The 19,171-nt window shown below is 35.8% G+C and overlaps 1 protein-coding gene across 1 annotated transcript in view; it reads left to right on the plus strand.

Annotated features, from left to right (window-relative positions):
• Window positions 1–19,171, plus strand: part of LOC107713522 (contactin-4-like) — a 37,962-nt gene that overhangs the window by 4,465 nt on the left and 14,326 nt on the right. The window contains exons 3-13 of the mRNA XM_016519056.1: window positions 367–542; window positions 1,747–1,842; window positions 5,856–6,059; window positions 7,209–7,311; window positions 8,304–8,488; window positions 9,076–9,218; window positions 9,363–9,492; window positions 10,176–10,326; window positions 16,394–16,521; window positions 17,404–17,576; window positions 18,841–18,958. Of these exons, the coding sequence (XP_016374542.1) occupies window positions 367–542; window positions 1,747–1,842; window positions 5,856–6,059; window positions 7,209–7,311; window positions 8,304–8,488; window positions 9,076–9,218; window positions 9,363–9,492; window positions 10,176–10,326; window positions 16,394–16,521; window positions 17,404–17,576; window positions 18,841–18,958 (1,607 nt within the window). The remainder of the gene's footprint in view (window positions 1–366; window positions 543–1,746; window positions 1,843–5,855; window positions 6,060–7,208; window positions 7,312–8,303; window positions 8,489–9,075; window positions 9,219–9,362; window positions 9,493–10,175; window positions 10,327–16,393; window positions 16,522–17,403; window positions 17,577–18,840; window positions 18,959–19,171) is intronic.

Here is a 19,171-nt window from a genome sequence, read left to right on the forward strand (position 1 = left end):
TTTTATTTTTTTTTTTATTTTTCTTTTTCTTTTTTTCCTTTCCTATAGTTTTTATAAATTTTTATGTCCGTTTTAGTCATTTTAATATTTCAGTAATTTTAATAACTTTGTATTTCAGTTATTTGCCAAGGGCAAGGCCACCAACTTTTAGTAGCCTTGGCACCTAATTTTATTTTTCTTTTAGTTTAGGTTTTTGTATTTTATTTAAATGAAATTTAAAATTGGCACATTTTTTAGTTTAAATTTTTTGAATGATAACATTGTTACAACTATATTCCACAGAAAGTATTTATATATTTTTAATGCTTGCATATCTTCTTCTCGTCATCATTATCCTGTGCCCATTCCACCTGTTTTCATATTTAGGTGGAAATTCAACGGGAAAGATCTTGATATTGACATGGACTTCAACTACAGCCTTGTTGAGGGAAACCTTTTGATCAATGACCCTCAGGCAACTAAGCATGGCGGTGTTTACCAGTGTATCGCCACTAATGCATTTGGAACCACCCTGAGCCGAGAGGCTAAAGTGGAATTTGCATGTAAGTGCGTATTAAACCATATGTTTTGTATATGTAAGCATCTCACAGTCTCCGCCACTCTTGATTACTAATACATTGACTACACTGTCTGTAATGTATATGTATCCTTTGGAAGCTTTAAATGCATAATATGCAAAAATGGCCACTGTGTTATCTTTCATATTTCATGTTGTCATTTGGTCCATTAGTGGGTAAGATATACTTTCTTTCCCTGGGTGTAGCAGGCTTTTAAACTGACAACTACGTTTTACTATCTGATCAGGAGATGTCCAATGGTGCCTAACTAAAATGCAGCCTGTCATGGAAAATTGAAAAAAGGACTTAAATCAAGAGATAATCATAAGTCTGCCTCGTTCATATTGTGCGTACATCTAAAAAACACATTGTTCATTTGAAATTTCACAAGTAGATGTGTCTTTTCAGGTCTTGAGTGATGCAGGAAATTGTTGTAGGACTAATTGGTGGTGCTTCACTGGCAAAATTGGCATTTACAGAGTGGGAAAAATCATTTTCCCAATGATTTACCTTCTCACATAGCCATCAGTTCTGAAGTCTTGAAAAATACATTTTATTTCTTAACCTATAATGAGGAAAGTTTTTCATTATGTGTTTTTATTTCTTATTCTTTTTCGTGTTCATGCATTTTGGAAACACTTTTATCCAAAGCAACTTATATTGCATGCAAAATATACAGGGAATTGAAGCCTTTTCCAAGAACTTTGTTCTTTGCTAATTTATAAATTATAGATCTGACAATATGCAATTAACATAGTTATCATGACAACCACATGTCTACAGAAATCATCACTTTAGTCTGCAAGTTAGAATGTCTAAGTGGAATTTTATACATCTAAGTATAAAAATCTTTTCTTTTCTTTTTTTTTACCCGACTTGCAAATTCTTACCTCATTCAACATTTTTTTCTTCTTGCTTTAAGCATAAAATTTTTTTTTTTTTTGTGGTGTGTGTTTTATTTGCACAAAACACAACTTATCAGGCATACATTCATGAGGCTGGATAGCTGATATTTGAATAAACACCACAACTTTAGCCCAGTGTGGGATGTCATTTTTGCCTGTCCCTTCCTGTGCTATAGAGTGGCATTTCTAACGGTCCCTGCTCTGTGAGTCGTCTGTTGCACGTCAGAGCGATGACAGTGCCTTTAATGTAAAGTAACGGCGATCCTATTATTTTGTTTCCGCAGACCTGCAGAATTTCAGCAGCAAGGCCAGAAGTCCAGTATTAGTGAGAGAAGGACAGGCTGTTGTGCTCCTGTGCGGTCCGCCGCCCCACTTCGGAGGTACATTTTATTGTATTCTGTATGTATCTGAATGTTATTTATTATGTGCATCTGGGTTTTTTTTTTTTTTGCATACAAATACACAAGCCACTCTTCTTTAAAGGGGTCATATGATGCGATTTCAAGTTTTCCTTTCTCTTTGGAGCGTTACAAGCTGATTGTGCATAGATAAGATCCCTGAAGTTGCAAAGACTAAAGTCTCAAAACCAAAGAGATATTCTTTATCAAAGTTAAGACTCTGCCACGCCCCCCTAAAACGGCTCGTTCTAACACGCGGTATTCTGTGTGTTACATATCTACCTCACTATGTGGAAATATTTGCATAATGCGCCCAAAATGTGCACGAAAAGAAAGAAGGCGTGGTTTCAGTAAACGCAGTTAGTGTTGAAGCAGCCATGTCAAGGAGACGCTGTGTGTTTCTAGGCGAAAGCAAAAACACTTTATTTGGTATCACTACTCTTCCATTTTGCTTCGTATGAATAGAGCCTTTCATACAAGCAAGAGTGACAATTGTTCGCAAAACCCATTGACCTCTTTCCACGGCACATTTTTTATCAATTCAAGCTTTGTGTTTAGCCTGTAGAATAATGCTAAGCAAATCCAAGGTCAGGAATTGACTGCAAGGAGCAAACCTGTCTCCACTCTGCTCACTTAGTATGTATGGTACATGTTGGTTCAGATTGTATCTTAATCATCTCATATTGTGAGCAAATCAAGCTTTCAAATGACCGGAGCACAATGGCTCACTCTGGAGCTGGTGTTCTAGCATTCATGCACCAACCTCTTGGCATTTAGCTTCCCCTCCTCCTTCCTAATGGCACTTGTGCCCTTGTGGTCATTTGGAAAGGTTATTTTCTTAAGCCTTGGCCTTCTGTTGAAAGGTAATAAAGGCATGCGGTGGCTGGTTTAAAGCGACGTGTCTCTTTATCCTCCGTTCCAGCTGTGCACCTCTACTGTGTCTGTGTACAGCTGATTAGCAGCCCCTCAAAGAGCCAGACACACATGCACCAGAGGTGCAATTTCACACCACCGCACCACCGTTCTGTCATTCCACCACATTTCCAGTCAAATCAATGGTCTTAAGTGACCCACACCTTCCCCGCCACCACCCTCCATCTTCTATTTTCCTTCCCTTGTTCTCCCGCCACACCACTCTTGACTGTTTGCCACATTCCGTAATCCGAGGCTCTTTCATATGGATAATGCTTCTTGGGAATTTATACAATGGCTAGATACCGCAGCTCAGTCCTGGAAGTGGTTTTTATCAGGGGTGAAACTATGGAGGTCTATATATTACCTGGGGAGAGCTATCCGTTAGCATTCCTGCTGATCTCAATGGCAGTTGCTTGGCTGGTGAAAAACCACCTGGAAGTGTGCAGTTTGAAATCAGACATTTTGCTTGTGGGAATTACCTTTTTTCCCCACCCTGGTACAACAGAGAAATTGCATTGTGAGAAATTTATTTTCTCACTATTACATATATTATATTTAGTAAATATATAAATATTTAGTATATATATATATATATATATATACACATGTGGTCAGAATTGTTGGTACCCTTGGTAAATATGATCAAAGAAGGCTGTGAAAATAAATCTGCATTGTTAATCCTTTTGATCTTTTATTTGAAAAAATTCACAAAAATCTAACCTTTCATTGGAGAATAAGAATTTAAATTCAGGGGAAATAATAACAATGTTAAGGATTATTAATAATGCTTAATATTTTTGTGGAAACCATAATATTTTTGTGGAAACTTTGGTGAAAACTTTCAGGATTCTTTGATGAACAGGAAATTCAAAAGAACAGCAGTTATTTAAAATAGTAATATTAAAAAAAAATAATAATAAAATCTTTCTGACCCCTAAATTTTAATTTGTCTGTTTATGTGTGTATATGTTACATTTCTACATTTCTTTTTGTTTTGTTTTTTTGGAATAAGGTGCACAATAAGAGGTAACTTTGGTTGATTGTTACTTTAGTATTATTTTGATGTTAAATTACCGTTGGTTGTTTTCTAGAACATTGAACTAACCATTGTGAATTTCAGAGACAGCTCTCCATTACTGTACAGTAACTACTAACTGAAGTAAAAAAGAAAAACTGTCACCTCTTTTTACTCATAAATAGCTGTGTTCATTGGTCTGCTCTGTCACATGATTTCATATTATAGTGGCTGTGAATTTGTTTCCTAAGAGACCAAAAGCCTTGAGCACAGTGACCAGTAATGATGAGAGGTCCCTCACCTTGTCACCACTCCATTTATGATGGTTTTAATTCACCTTTTTCTGTCTTGAAGCCAAATGGTTCTTTTTCCTCAGTGCTGCTGTACACTCTTAGATATGCTTTTGGACCTTAAATAGCCCTTATCAATCCACATTTCAGCCACTCTAACCCCCTGTCTGCCCTCTAATAAACGCTGCTTAATTTGATACTTTCATACTTCATTTCATATCACAGGCCTTGCTGCACGGTCTTCCTATATTCCCGTCTCATTAAGAAAGAGTGAGAGGTGACATGAATGAATGGAGATAGAGGAAAAATTATGAAGGCTATTACAAAAGGAGCTTACGTCACAAAAAAGACTGAACAGCAAAATAATTAAATCGAAAACCCATTCATTTGCTTTGGGTTGATTATAAAATAAAATTTGCTGAACCATGATGCTATATTTTTCTGTAAATATAATTCTAATTAAAATAAGCACAAACTGTTACTTTTCTTCTTTATTTATTATTGTAGATGAATAATTACAACAGTAAATGTAGATACTTCAAATCAGTTCAGGGTTGTGTTAATTAAGCCTTTCAAATCTTGTATTATTAAAAGATATTCACATAACTTCTATAGTTTTAGAGAGAGAGAGAGAGAAAATTTGATTTATCAAAATACTCTAATTTAGCCCGAACTCTTCAAAATGAAGGCAAACAGCAATATATAATAAATTAATATTTTTCCAGATTTTGATTTCAGCATTTGTTTTCATGAAGATGTCACAAACCAAAGCATTGGACATTTTGTGGTGGAAAATTGAAAGTTGTTTTGATGGCCGTTTTAATTATTTTGACAGTATAAAGGTTCTTTTTGAGAAATATGCCATTTGCCAGCATAATACAAATACATGTATTTTGCCTGTCTGAAAATAAATAGTCAAAATGAATTTTTTAAATTATTTATTTTGTCTTAAACCTTCCTCTTATCATTTATTATATCAGAATGCTTTTCATACACACACACACACACACATAATATTTCTGCATCACAGGTTATCATCTTACATTGTAATGTTGTTTATTTGCAGTCATGAAGAATAAATGCAGATTTTGTAGAGCTGTTTGTAGAGCCAGAATATGCCTTTTTCATGGAATAATATTAGTTTTCAGCTCCTGTTGCTTGACTGTCAAAATCTAAACTGTATTGCTTTAACCTTGTTATATATAAACTCCCTTCCCACAGCTGAGCTCTTACAAGCTGAGAACATACTCATCTAAATTTCATCCATGTCTTAAAACTTCCTCTTATCATTTATTATATCAGAATGCTTTTCATACACACACACACACACACACACATAATATTTCTGCATCACAGGTTATCATCTTACATTGTAATGTTGTTTATTTGCAGTCATGAAGAATAAATGCAGATTTTGTAGAGCTGTTTGTAGAGCCAGAATATGCCTTTTTCATGGAATAATATTAGTTTTCAGCTCCTGTTGCTTGACTGTCAAAATCTAAACTGTATTGCTTTAACCTTGTTATATATAAACTCCCTTCCCACAGCTGAGCTCTTACAAGCTGAGAACATACTCATCTAAATTTCATCCACAAATGGTTGAATTTAATTTTAAAAAAAAAGATTTTAAAACAGTTTTCAAATTTTCTACTTCATAATGCATCTAGCTATACACTAAGTAGGGCATGCAGCATGTTGTCTATATATCGATGACTATATATATCTATAGTTGGCAAAAAAATTTAGTACTGTCATCTGACAATTTTTCTCCTCAGAAATCCGATACTCCTGGATATTTAATGGCCGCCCCAGCATTGTTGTTGGGGACAACCGACGATTTGTGTCCCAGAGGACTGGAAACTTGTATATTGCAAAAGTTGAGACGTCAGACGTGGGCAACTACACGTGTGTGGTAAGGAATGTGATGACCAATACGACAGTCTACAGTTCCCCAACTCCAGTGGTGCTACGTCGGGACGGTGAGTAGCCTGGAGGAACTGCTAACAGTGATGAATCAGTAGATTTGAGCATGACAGTGTTTGCTTTGCTGCCACTCAGAGATGTAGCATTTGTGTATTCATAGTCTCTGAGCCATGCTCAGCCAACTGTGTGTGTGTGTGTGTGTGTGTGTGTGAGAGAGAGAGAGAGAGAGAGTGAGGGAAGGAGAAAAAATTCTGCATTAAGAAAGAAGACTTCCATCCTCACACACATACACGTATACCCCGGGAGGCTCAACATCACCAGTCATTAGTGTCTGTTTAATATTCACCCAGACAAGGTATATGAAGTAGGGCGGAGAGGTTTTGAATATTTTGAGTTCATGTGAATATTGAATATTTTTATCTATGAATATTTTGGGGCGCAAGACCACTGCTGAACTCTTACTACTTTACTAATTCTTATTTCTTACTTTTCCTTGTGTTTGATCTACGTTCCCTGCTGAAAAAAAAAAAAAAAGACATTTTAGGCCAGCATAAATTTACATGATTTTCTAGTTGGTGCAAGTCGACCAGCATAGCCAAAACTGTCAGGATCTTTATCTAAAGCTGGTTGACTAAGACAGTCTCGTTGGCAAAGCAATGCTTTTTTTCTTTTTAATATAAATCTTTAAATTATTTTTGCATGTATTTTTATTTAAAAATTCATAATTTACCTAATAAAACACTGTTTTCACATGTTATGTTATGAGTATCTGTTTTATATATGTGATAAATGTTTAAACTAATGTCTTTCATAATGTATGCCTTTTTTAATAATATAAGTTTGGTCAGGTTTATTATTATTATTTTTTATTAACTTTAACAAGTATTTTGTGTGCTAAAATTATATTTAAACATATATAGGATATTTATTAACATTTTCATAAAGTTTCAGAAAAGTCACTTATTTACCTTTTTATCTGTTTTCATTTTATTCAGTTATCTATTTGTTTTAATCTATCTATTTATCAAAATTATATTTTTGTCTACTAAGTATAAAAGTGTAGTTATGAGTCAAATGGACTAAAGCTAATGAATATGACAAGACATGAAAAAATATTGTCAAAAGAAAAAAGTATAATCATATTTGAATTGAAGTGCATTGGTTTTACCCTAAAAGACTCATGCTTGTCCATCCTCATTTTCCAGCTGTGATGGAGGAGTATGAGCCAAAGATTGAAGTCCAGTTTGAAAAAATGCTCCACGTTGCCAAAGGATCATCAGTTCGATTGGAGTGTTTCGCTTTAGGAAAGTAGGTCTCTTCTTTACTAACAGATGGACTCCTTGCCTCCAGAGGGTTGCTTTGCTAACTGGGGATATCCACACTTGGCACATAGTACATCTTAGCAGTTTATTTAAGAGAAATGTCTCAGAAATATACAGGATCCTTTAATCTTAGTGAAGTAGTAGGAAACAGATGGAGAGGGGAAGGCATTTTTTTTTAAAACAGCTGCTGACTGTGATCCAGGGGTGAGACAGGGTTCTGGCCTTGGATTGTTCACAGGTAATGTGTTAAGGGATGCTGAGATACTGGCGGGCTATCAAACACAGAATATATATGCTGGCAGGCCATTTATTTTTATGTTTTATTTATCATTTCGTTTAATATAAATTTAATAAAGTTTTGGAGTAATTTTTGGGGTTGGTAAGAGTTTTTAATATTTTTGAAAGTCTCTTATGCTCACTAAAGCTGTGTTTGTTTTGATTAAAATACTTTAAAATGGTAATATTGTGAAATAGTATTGCAATTAAAGATAAATTTGTTCTGTTTTAAAAGATTTTAAAATGTATTCCTGTGAAAGCAAAGCTGAGTTTTCAGCAGCCATTACTCCAGTCTCCAGTGTCACACAAACCTTGAGAAATATTTTGTGATTTGGTGCTCAAACAACATTTCTTCTATTATCAATGTTATAAGTATTCATTCAAAATAAAAGTATTCATTTATTTAAAAAAAAAAAAAAAGAATAAATCCTACTAAACCCAAACATTTGAATGGTAGTGTTTCATATAATTAATGGCTGAAAAAAGTTTAATTATCCAAAATATTTAAGAAACATTAAACATACTGTACATCAAAGCGACTGGAAAGTATGTCAAACTTGAATTGTAACTGTGCAGAAATGGATTGAGTAACATGTTGACTAACTAGTAACATGATCTGCTTTGATGAATCATGTTAAGCCTCCATAGATCATCTTTGCACATTCTGATGCTAATATGGTATCTTTTCTTGACTTTTCTCAGTCCAGTGCCTTCTATTTCCTGGAAGAGAGCAGACGGAAGCCCCTTCCCAGGAAAAATGAAGATAAATCACTCGAATGGTGTCCTAGAGATCCCATATTTCCGTCCAGAGGATTCTGGACTTTATGAATGTGTGGCCGAAAACTCCAAAGGACGTAGTATTGCAAAAGGACGTCTTGTATTTCAAAGTAAGGTCAAATACTGACTTAAGTATACAATAGCCAAATGGTCAAAATACGTATTGGATGCTAATTAGCCCTATTTGCAAATATTTAGTCAGCTGTGTCCAAAAAATTGTGCGCAGAGTATTTTTCACAATGTTAAAAGACATTTCCTTATCTCTCCTATCCATGCAGCGTTTTGTCGGCCATCGTGATTACCGCAGGAGAATCAATAAAATAAATTTACATTTTTAATGAGTCAGATAACGGATCACACAGCAACCTGTGGTAAATAATAAATAATGAAAGAATAGATCTTATTGTCAATTGTCAAGGCAAGACTAATTAGAATGGCTATAGCAGGCGTTGTTTAGTCTACACAGAGAGCCCACGATATATGCACTGCTACTGTGCTCCTCTGCAAGACAGGAAGAATCATCTAGAATTAATGTGCACAGAGTAACCTCATTTTTTTTGGTGGTTTATAAAACGCAATGCTTTCATCATTGTTGCAGTGCATTGCAAGGGAGAAAGTTCAGAGAGACAGCAATTGTGTTAAGGCAGGATGCAGACCTCTGCATTTGTATTATAGTAGTTCATTGCTGTTCACACAGATGTGGAACACCTGCAGTGGTCGCAGACTCTGTATGACGCAAACATGGCTATTGAGTCTGATCTTCACTGGGAGTGCAAGGCTAATGGAAAACCTCAACCTGTTTACCGATGGCTCAAGAATGGACAGCCTTTGGTCTCTCAGGTGATAATACTAACCACTAGAGTAACACCCCTCAGCGTGAAGTACTAAGACTTGAAATATGCTGGCTGAGTGTATATGTTGAAATGTATATCTAGGTTATTAGTGGTGCATGCAATCTGTCCTGACAGTTTTGTTTATGCTCAGGACAGAATTTGTGTTGATGGTGGCGGGTTAACCATCTCCAACATAAGCCTGATGGATTCTGGGATGTATCAGTGTTTGGCAGAGAATGATAACGGAGTCATATATGCAAGTGCTGAGCTCAAAGTTGTGGGTAAGCATCTTTCCATGTCATCAAAGAACCACATGGATTTTTCAATTTGTGATTTTCAGACCTGGAAAAACCTTGGAAATTCATGGAATTTGGTACCATATGAACATTTATGTTCTGCTCTAAAATACATTTAATCATGTTGATATATCTGAGAATACAAATGGAGAACCACCACAGAAATCTCAATAAAATAGGATTGATTTTTAAAACCATATTAGTCATCTCTTCAATCATCTTTTCTTTATTGCTGTTAGTTAAAGCATGAAATAAACATGTATGAACATCAGAAGGTCTGCTGAAAGAAAAAGTCTGACTTAGGGAAATATAATATATCTCACAATCAGTGTTTCAACCGCAGAAAGATGTCAATAATACAGCTTGTAAAAGTCATTTAATTTCCATAACCTCATCAGACAACTAGAATAAATATGTTTGCTTAATATATATACTATATTACATATTCATTATATTTTACTTATCCTTTTAGTTGTATCTTCATTGTATAATGTATGTTCAAATGAATCTGTCATGAAAACAAGTTTTATTTCAGTGCATCACTAAAATGTCATGAAAATGAATTGGTCAAATGTGTGTGAACCCTGGTATTCAGTATTTCTAGTGGTGAAATATGCCCAATAAAATCACAAATCTGAGCCAAACACCACAAATCCCTTGTCTTTCAGCCTCTCCTCCAGACTTCTCAAAAAAAACAGTGAAGAAGACCACACTGATCCAGAGAGGCGGGGAAGCTATCATCGAATGCCGGCCGCACGCATCCCCCAGAGCTTCGTACTCTTGGAGGAGAGGCAACGAGTTCCTGAAAGACAGCAAGAGGTATGGGTCAGCAGACCGGTCACTAATGAAAGGTGCGAAATGAGCCGCTTGCACTCCAGTTGTCTCCAGAGCCTTTGGGTTTGTTTGCACCGCAGTAGTGCAGGGTTCTGGTGGAGTGTCTTAGGGCCTGGTCACACAGGGTGCGTTCTTGCATCCATCTGCATGGTTTTATTAGTAATTAGTAGTTAATTTTATGCCACAATATACCCTTTTTCCAACAAGGAATGTGGATTATGTATCTTTATCTATAATTTATTTACTGATAAATGCAGAGATAAAAACTTCTCCTTGTTGGGTGAAATAGAGGTATATTTACAGTGCACAAGCGTTTTCCAAGGCTGCATTTTATTTGGTTAAAACAGTAATATTGTGAAATATTTTTGCAATTTAAAATAATTTTTTAAAGCTGAATTTTCAGCAATCTTCAGAAATCATTCTAATATGCTGATTTGGTGATCAGGAACATTTCTTCTTATTAGGGCTGTGCAAAAAATCGAATGCGATTTGCATGCGCATCTCGTCAGTAAAGCCGCTCCTGTGATTAGTAGTAAATCTCCATCACGTGCTTTCAGATGGAGCGGCATTTACTACACAGAGCCGTAGTTCACTGACAAGCTACGCAAAATCGCATTCAATATCGCAGGCGATTCATTGCCGATTTTGAAAACGATTTTTTTGTAGCTTGTCAGTTAACTACGGCTCTGTGTAGTAAATGCCGCTCCATCTGAAAGCACGTGCTGGAGAAAATTGCATTTGATTTTTTGCACAGCCCTACTTCTTATTATCAATGTGGAAAAACAGTTCTGCTGTTAAAGAATTTAGTTTTAGCAGCACAAAAAAGTACAAAAGAACAGCATTTATTTAAAATAGAAATATTGTGTAATATAATAATTGTTTACTGTCACTTTTGATCGGATTCATTGTGACAAAACTCCCAATTTTCATTTCCTGGAGTTTTAAAATGTCAAAATAATGCTGATGAATGGAAGTAAATTTAAGTGCTTAAATGGAATCCAGTTGTGCTCAATTATATGTTGCAGGGAAAAAAAGCATCAGCTGTGAGGGGAAGAAATAATGCCAAATTAACGTTACTTCCCATCAAAAAAATTATTTATAATGAGAATGCATTTTTAACTTCCTGTTTCCTACATTCTCTCTCTTAGCAGTCATTATTTGCAAAGCATCAGCCCACTACTGTGTGATGTTTTTCTATATTTTTTATTCAAACATAATTGCCTTTTTTTTTGTCCATACCGAACACAAGTTGCTAAGGCACAGATGTTGCACATTCAAAACCAACAACATCCTTCCTGATGGCACTTTTCACACAAGAGTGAGTGCCTAGTGGAACACTAATTAATACACCCCTGGTTCTGCCTCTTTCCTGTTGGGTTTCAATGGGACAGAATCATTCTAGCATGGCCATGTCAGAACAGGTGGCAGGAGGGACGAGTGTATGATCTCCAGTAATGGATGGGGATGGAGTGATAACCAATGGGAGCTCACTCTGTGCACTGTGGTCCATCTGGACCTGAGAGAGAACACACATGCCATGACTCACTGATGTTGCCCAGGGTCTCCGTGGAGTGATGTGATTATTGGATGAGGGAGAGGGGGAGCGATGGAAAGGGTGAGAGGGAGTGGAAGTTAGAGCGAACGGAGGAAATGAGACAAGAGGTGCAAGACTGTGTATCAGATACTGTCTATCAGAGGGTCAGGGTAAGCCTGAAATGGAGTGCTAACATACTCTTAACTCCGTACCTCACAGTATGTACTGTACACCGCATACTGTTGTTTTGTAGCATATGCAACATTATGCAATATGCCAAAAAGATTTCAGTAAACGGTGAGTGCATGTTTAATTCAGCAAGTGGCATCCAGTTATCAATTTGCAGTTATTTTCCGGTTTTGAGTAGAAATGTTTTAGCTTTTGACAGTCCACTCAAATCTATCAGGAAGGAAATGGACGGTCAAGTCAAGAGCACTGCATTGTGGGATACATTATTGCACATTGGGCATATTATCGATTTAGAAATAGTAGCCTAAATGAAACAGTCTGCACAAATAAACAGTGCATGTTCAGCAGATGGCATCTAGTTATAATTTTGGAAATAGTTATGTTGTTGTTATTTTTAGATTTTGAATAGCAATGTTTTAACTTTTGACAGTTCACCTAAATGTGTTGAAGGAAATGGAGGGTCAAGTCAAGTCCACTGCATGGGATACACTATTGCACATTGTGTGTACTTCATACTTTTAGGAATAGTAGCCTACGTGAAACAATTATGGAGTACTCACAAATAAAGAGTGCATCTAATTCAGCAAGTGGCATTTAGTTATTATTTTGGAAATAGTCAAGTCAAGCACACTGCATTGTGGGATACACTATTTTGTGCATATACTGTTGTCAGAATACTGTTGTTTTAAAAATAGTGCCGTATTTGAAGCAATATGCATAAATAAACCGCACATGTTTAATTCAGCAAGTGGCATCTAGTTGTTATTTTGGAAATAGTTATTTTCAGATATTGTGTAGAAATATCTCAAAGGGATAATTCAGCCAAAAATTAAATGAACTCATCATTTACTAACCCTTAAGTTGTTCCAAACCTTTATGAGTTTCTTTCTTCTATTGAACATAAAAGATGATATTTTTGAAAAATGTGGGTAGCCAAACCATTTCTGGTCCCCATTGACTTGTATAGTATGGGGAAAAAACACCATGAAAGTCATTTTTCAAAATATATTTTTTTGTTCAGCAGAAGAGAGAAATTACTACAGGTTTGGAAGAGCATAAGGTTGAGTAAATGATGACATAATTTTTATTATTTTATTTTATTTTTAGGTGAACTATCTCTTTAACTTCTAACAATCCACTTTAATGCACACACACTGTGCACACTGCATAATAATGTTTTACATATAGTAGTCTATGTGAAGTAGTATGGAGTATGCGACAAATAACATTTCATTAAACAGTCCGTGTTTAATTCAGCAAGTGGCATTCGTTTATCATTTTTCAGATCCAATTTTGAGTAAAATATTTTAACACTTTGCTCAAACTATGAAATGTCAAGTGGAGTGCATTGCATTGTGTGAGATACTATTGCATGCAATCTACTTTGGTTAGTTGTGTTTGGAATGGAACATTAGTATGCTGCATGCTGCATAATGCATACAAATTAAAATATACATTATGTAAAACTTAGAATATGCCACAAAAAGGTTTCAAACTACATTGTTCAAGCAATATTATTATTGTAAATTGCATGTTTACTTCAGCAATTGGTGTCTAGTCTGTATATTTAAAAAAATGCATTTTAATCTAATTTTGTACTTTTAACAGTCCAATCAAATAATATTACTTCTAGTTCATTTGTTACAATGGAAACTGAATTTTATGGTGACCGAGTTTTCTCACACAGTGTGCTCTACTTTATATTGCTCATTTTGACTAATGTACAGTAGTATGGTTATATGTTTATTCCATGCATACAGGAAATATAGCACCCTGAAAAGTCAGCAAGAACATATTAAATTGATCAACCGTGACATGAAATTAATAATAAATTGATTTCTGCTGAAAATTCAGCTTTACCATCATAGGAATTAATTACCTTTTAAAATATGAAAATAGAAAAGTTATTTTAAATTGTAATAATATTTCACAATATTACTGTTTTTACTGTGTTTGTGATCAAGTAAATGCAGCATTGGTGAGCATAAAAGACTTCTTTCAAAACATCAAAATAAAATAAAAAATCCCAAACTTTTAATAGGTAGTTTAGGTACTGTGCCCTTCAGAGGCACACAGATAGATGCTTTGTGGATAAATATGATTAAGTCTGAAATGTTTTCACAGCAATTACACTCTGATTTAGTTTGAAGCAGTGCAAACACGAACATGTCAATCTTGTTTCATCTCACACTCCTAAGTTTGTATCAAGTCAATATGTGTTGCACCGTAGACTTTGTGATTCTCTGGACGTGCCTCAACATGCGAGGAGAAGCATCGATTAGTCATCGTATTCCACAGGGCGGTCAGGAGAGGAAGGATCAGAGACTGATTACAAAGCCATCATGTCTTGACGCAAATATAAATGTGGCTCCGTGTGGTCAGAAGTTTCGTTCCGTAAGCAGATAGCTCTTGCCTTTTTTCCTATTGGTTTTGCAGCTCATTGCTCACGGGTCGTCTGGTCCGCACGCTTCTATCGCTCAACGTTTGATATTTTTGTCAATAAATCAGAGGAAAGCTCTCAGCGTAAAGCATGTTCTCTGAGCCATAGTAAATACATATTTATTTTAAAAAGCGGCGGCTGCAATTGTTTGATTTCTGAGCTGGCAGGTCTGCTGCGCTCGTGTTTGATTTGTTCTGGGAGAAGGTCACAGCGGATCTCAACATTATATATTTACATTGCTCTATTTATTAATCTATCTATCATTCCTTCCATTCTATTCCTAGTTATTAAAAGCAAAGCAGCATTGTTTGTTGATGTACATCAAGGTCGATGAAGCACTTCTGAGAATTGTTTTCTGAAATCAGTTGCAGGATGTCTGACAAGTTTCCAGTTAAATGAAATATACATAATAAGAAATATGTAATAATTGTAACAATTTCTGAGGAAAATGCACATATTTTGCATAATAACAACGTAACAGATGCATAAATTATCACTTACAATGCACTTATCTCACACACCTCTCCTACACAACCTACGTAATTTTAGCTATCATTCATATCTGCCAAATACACATTTAATACAGAGGGTTTGGGGAGGGTTATGAAAAATCCATAACCTGAACAAGCACCACTAATAAAAACCTGTTTGAATAGAGCGAGATAATCTGTTTTGTTTGTGCTGTTGCAGCTCTATTACGAAGTCAGATCTCTAGCCAGGTTAGCATTTCAGTCAGACGCTATCAACATCTCCTCACATGATCCAGACAGCCTTCTGCAAGAGCTCCATAATCACATCTACTCTTGCTGCCTTTTTGGAAACGCTTTTTAATGTGTCGATAGCATCTTACATGTGTTGGATATGATAAGGCCGCAGGTAAGAATTCAAACCAGCTTCCCTTTTACATCCTCTTCCTTTTCACTTTATTCTTGGCCTTAATAAAGCAGTATTCACTTTTTAGAATCCCTTTAACTGACTGTATCCTGTTGAAAACTCTGTCTATTTAATCTGAATGATTTTCTACAGTTTTCAGACTTTTAAAAAATAAAAATAAACACAAGCATACCAAGAGAACTATACTGGTTGTTTTTGTGTTGTCTGGAATAGTTGGGCTCAGACTGTGTCTTTAAGAATTCCTTTTGGGGAGGCAAGAAGGAAGGAAGGAAGGTTGCTGTATCCTTGAACATTAAAGCTCTGATCCAGTACCTGAGCAGACTCTGTGTGTCAGAGAACGTGTTGGGTTAAAGACCATCTTTGCTTATTCTTTCATCTGTTCCAGTAGACTGTCAGTTTCACCACCCAAATACTTTTACTCTTCCTTAACACAGTTCTATAATACATAGTTGAAGATTTGGATGCTTATAGGCCTATATCTCACACACCTCTCCTACACAACATTTTTAGCCATCATTCATATCAGCCAAATACACATTTAATACAGAGGGTTAGGGGTTATGAAAAATCCATAACCTGTGTGTGAACAACCACTTCTAATAAAAACCTGTTTGAGGAGAGTGAGAGAATCTGTTTTCTCTGTCCACACACACACACACACTGTTCAAAAGTTATTTTGTTAAATATCTTTACTGTTTTACATAACTTGTATATTTTAATGTGCTATTTTAAGGCCTTTGATGGCAAAGCTGCATTTTCAGCAGCCATTACTCTAGTTTTCAGTGTCACATGATCCTTCAAAAATCATTCCAATATGCTAATTTGGTGCTAAATATTGTCAGTTTAAATAGAGCAAAATATTTACTGTCAGTTTTGGTCAATTTAATGCATGATACTTTTATATATATATATAACATTTATTTATTATTTAATGAACAGCATTGTTATATGAAGATATCATTGGTTGTTCCAACTATTTTTATTTACTGTTGCAGGCGGACCATCTCAGAGGACGGCACTCTCAGGATCGCCAATGTTACCAAATCCGACGCAGGGAGGTACACTTGTGTCGCCAGAAACCCCTTCGGTACATCCAGCAGTTCTGGGACTTTAGTGGTCAAAGGTAAAGCACCTTTCACATTTCACAAACAGCACATTTCTCTTGCTTCTAAGCGGACTATTTTAATGTGCTATTTTAAGGCCTTTGATGGCAAAGCTGCATTTTCAGCAGCCATTACTCTAGTTTTCAGTGTCACATGATCCTTCAAAAATCATTCCAATATGCTAATTTGGTGCTAAATATTGTCAGTTTAAATAGAGCAAAATATTTACTGTCAGTTTTGGTCAATTTAATGCATGATACTTTCATAATTCTGGATGAAAGTATTAATTGTCAAAAATATATATATATATTAGTGCTGTCAAACGATTAATAGCGATTAATCACATCCAAAATTAAAGTTTTTGTTTACATAATATATGAGTGTGTACTGTGTATATTATGAATATCAGCACCGGGAGCGGATTTCATCCTCATCTCCACAGTCACTTTCTGCATGTTTAATTAAAAATATGCTGCTGTTGCAAGTTTTTTTTTCTCAATTTACTCCTTTAATAACTTATGGCATTACATATGCATGTTTTTGAACACTTTGATGTCTTCAAGTAGGGTTATTCACATTCAGGACTGAATAAAAAAAAAGTATAATTTTGTTGGTGTTAAATTTTAAAATGAGTCCGATTCTCTTTTGTGATGCCTAGTAAGTGAATCAACAAGTACCTGCTGAATAAAAGAACTTCATCTATGATTTTAGCTGGTTTAAGGTGGTTTAGGCTGGCCTGGCTGTTTTCGCAGGCTGGTTTTCAGTTTGTTTAGCTGGTTGGCCCTTGAGTCTCCAAACCTGAAAACTCTCATGAATTAATGCATAACTGAAGACCTTCAACACTTCTGTCCTAGTCCTTTCTTCCCTTTATCTCACTTAAAACATTTTTTTTTTTTTGGCAGAACCAACCAAGATTACAGTCCCTCCTTTGAGTATGGATGCCACAGTGGGGGAGAGCATTGTCTTGCCGTGTGAAGTATCTAAAGACTCCACTCTACACCCCATCTTCAAGTGGTTCTTCAACGGCAAGCTCATCGATTTCACTCGACACGATCACTTTGGGATGATTGGAGGGGTGCGTGTCTGTCAGTCATTATAATTCAAAGCTACAAATGCTGTATTTCTGAATTACTGCAGCCTTGGATTCCTCTTTGAAATCACTCGGGGTAGAGGAATGCGAGAGGAATGATTTGGGATCTGATGTTTTAACTTTAGTTTTTTTAGCTCAGCTAGCAATGGGGAGAACTTGAGTACAAGGGCACCTGGCTGCTCTCTGAACATAGAGGCACAAATCTGTCTGATTACAGGATTTAACATCGTACTCTGTTTAACACACAGTGAACCTCAAATAGCAATCCACAGGACCCACTCTCTCACTCTGTAGATCATCCACAGAGCTTTTAAGTTGCCAAGTATTGCTTTTGAGAACCTGGAGAGACTGATGAACAAATGCACAAATGGTGGGCTCTCACTAACAGCAGAAGGATTGCTTGTCCAAACAAGTTAAAAGGACCCTATCTGAACTGAAGAGCCAATCAAATATGAGAGCTTTTTGCTACTGCTATTTGCTTCTTTAAGATGTTTTTCAAATGTGATGTAACTACAGAAATGAAAATATATACTTGATTTTAGAGACTTTAAGGTTTCCCTTTAAGTACCACAGCAGTACCATAAAAATATACACTACTGTTCAAAAATTTGATGATTTTTTTTTTTAAGAAATTAGTGCTTTTTTTTCAGCAAGGATGCATTATATTGATCAAAAGTGACAATTAGAATTTTACAAATTTGTTTCAAATAAATATCCTTTTCAACTTTCTATTAATTAAAAAATCCTGAAAAAATGCAGTTTCCACAAAAATATTAAGACAACCGTTTTAACATTGGAAATAATAACAAATGTTTCTTGAGCAGCAAATCAGCATATTGGAATCGTTTCCGAAGGATCATGTAGCACTGGAGTAAAGGCTGTTGAAAATTCAGCTTCGCCATCAAAAAATAAATTACATTTTAAAATATATTGAAATAGAAAATGGATATTTTAAATTGCAATAACATTTCACAATATTACTGGTTTTACTGTATTTTTAAACAAACAAATGCAGCCTTGGTGAACATAAGAGACTTCTTTCAAAAACATTTATAAATAGTAGTGTATAGCAATCAAACTACACCATCGGGGCTATATAGATGGATGGTTGGTTGGTTGGTTGGACGGACGGACGGACGGACGGACGGACGGACGGACGGACGGACGGACGGACGGACGGACGGATAGATAGATAGATAGATAGATTTTTTTTCTTCACTAATTTTTTATATAATGCTCTTTGTTATAGGGCTCTTCTGGGGATCTTATGATCAGGAATGTGCAGCTGAAGCACTCTGGGAAGTACGTCTGTATGGTGCATACAGCAGTGGACAGTGTGTCTGCGGCGGCAGACTTAATTGTCAGAGGTATGTGCATCTCCCCCCGCGGAGGCTGCTCAGTATTCTACACTTTTCTGAGCATTTATCAAATATAAATTAAAAAGGCCTCACAATTTGCCCCGCTATTTCTATTTTATTCCATTATTCAGCTCTTGAAGTAATGACTACAGGAGTATCTGAAATCAATGCATTAATTCCCTGCTTCGTGCTCTTTAGAACCTTTTGTATTTCCATCATCAA

Source organism: Sinocyclocheilus rhinocerous, unplaced genomic scaffold, assembly GCF_001515625.1.
Source record: "Sinocyclocheilus rhinocerous isolate Xijiao unplaced genomic scaffold, SAMN03320098_v1.1 scaffold57, whole genome shotgun sequence".
Taxonomy (NCBI): domain Eukaryota; kingdom Metazoa; phylum Chordata; class Actinopteri; order Cypriniformes; family Cyprinidae; genus Sinocyclocheilus; species Sinocyclocheilus rhinocerous.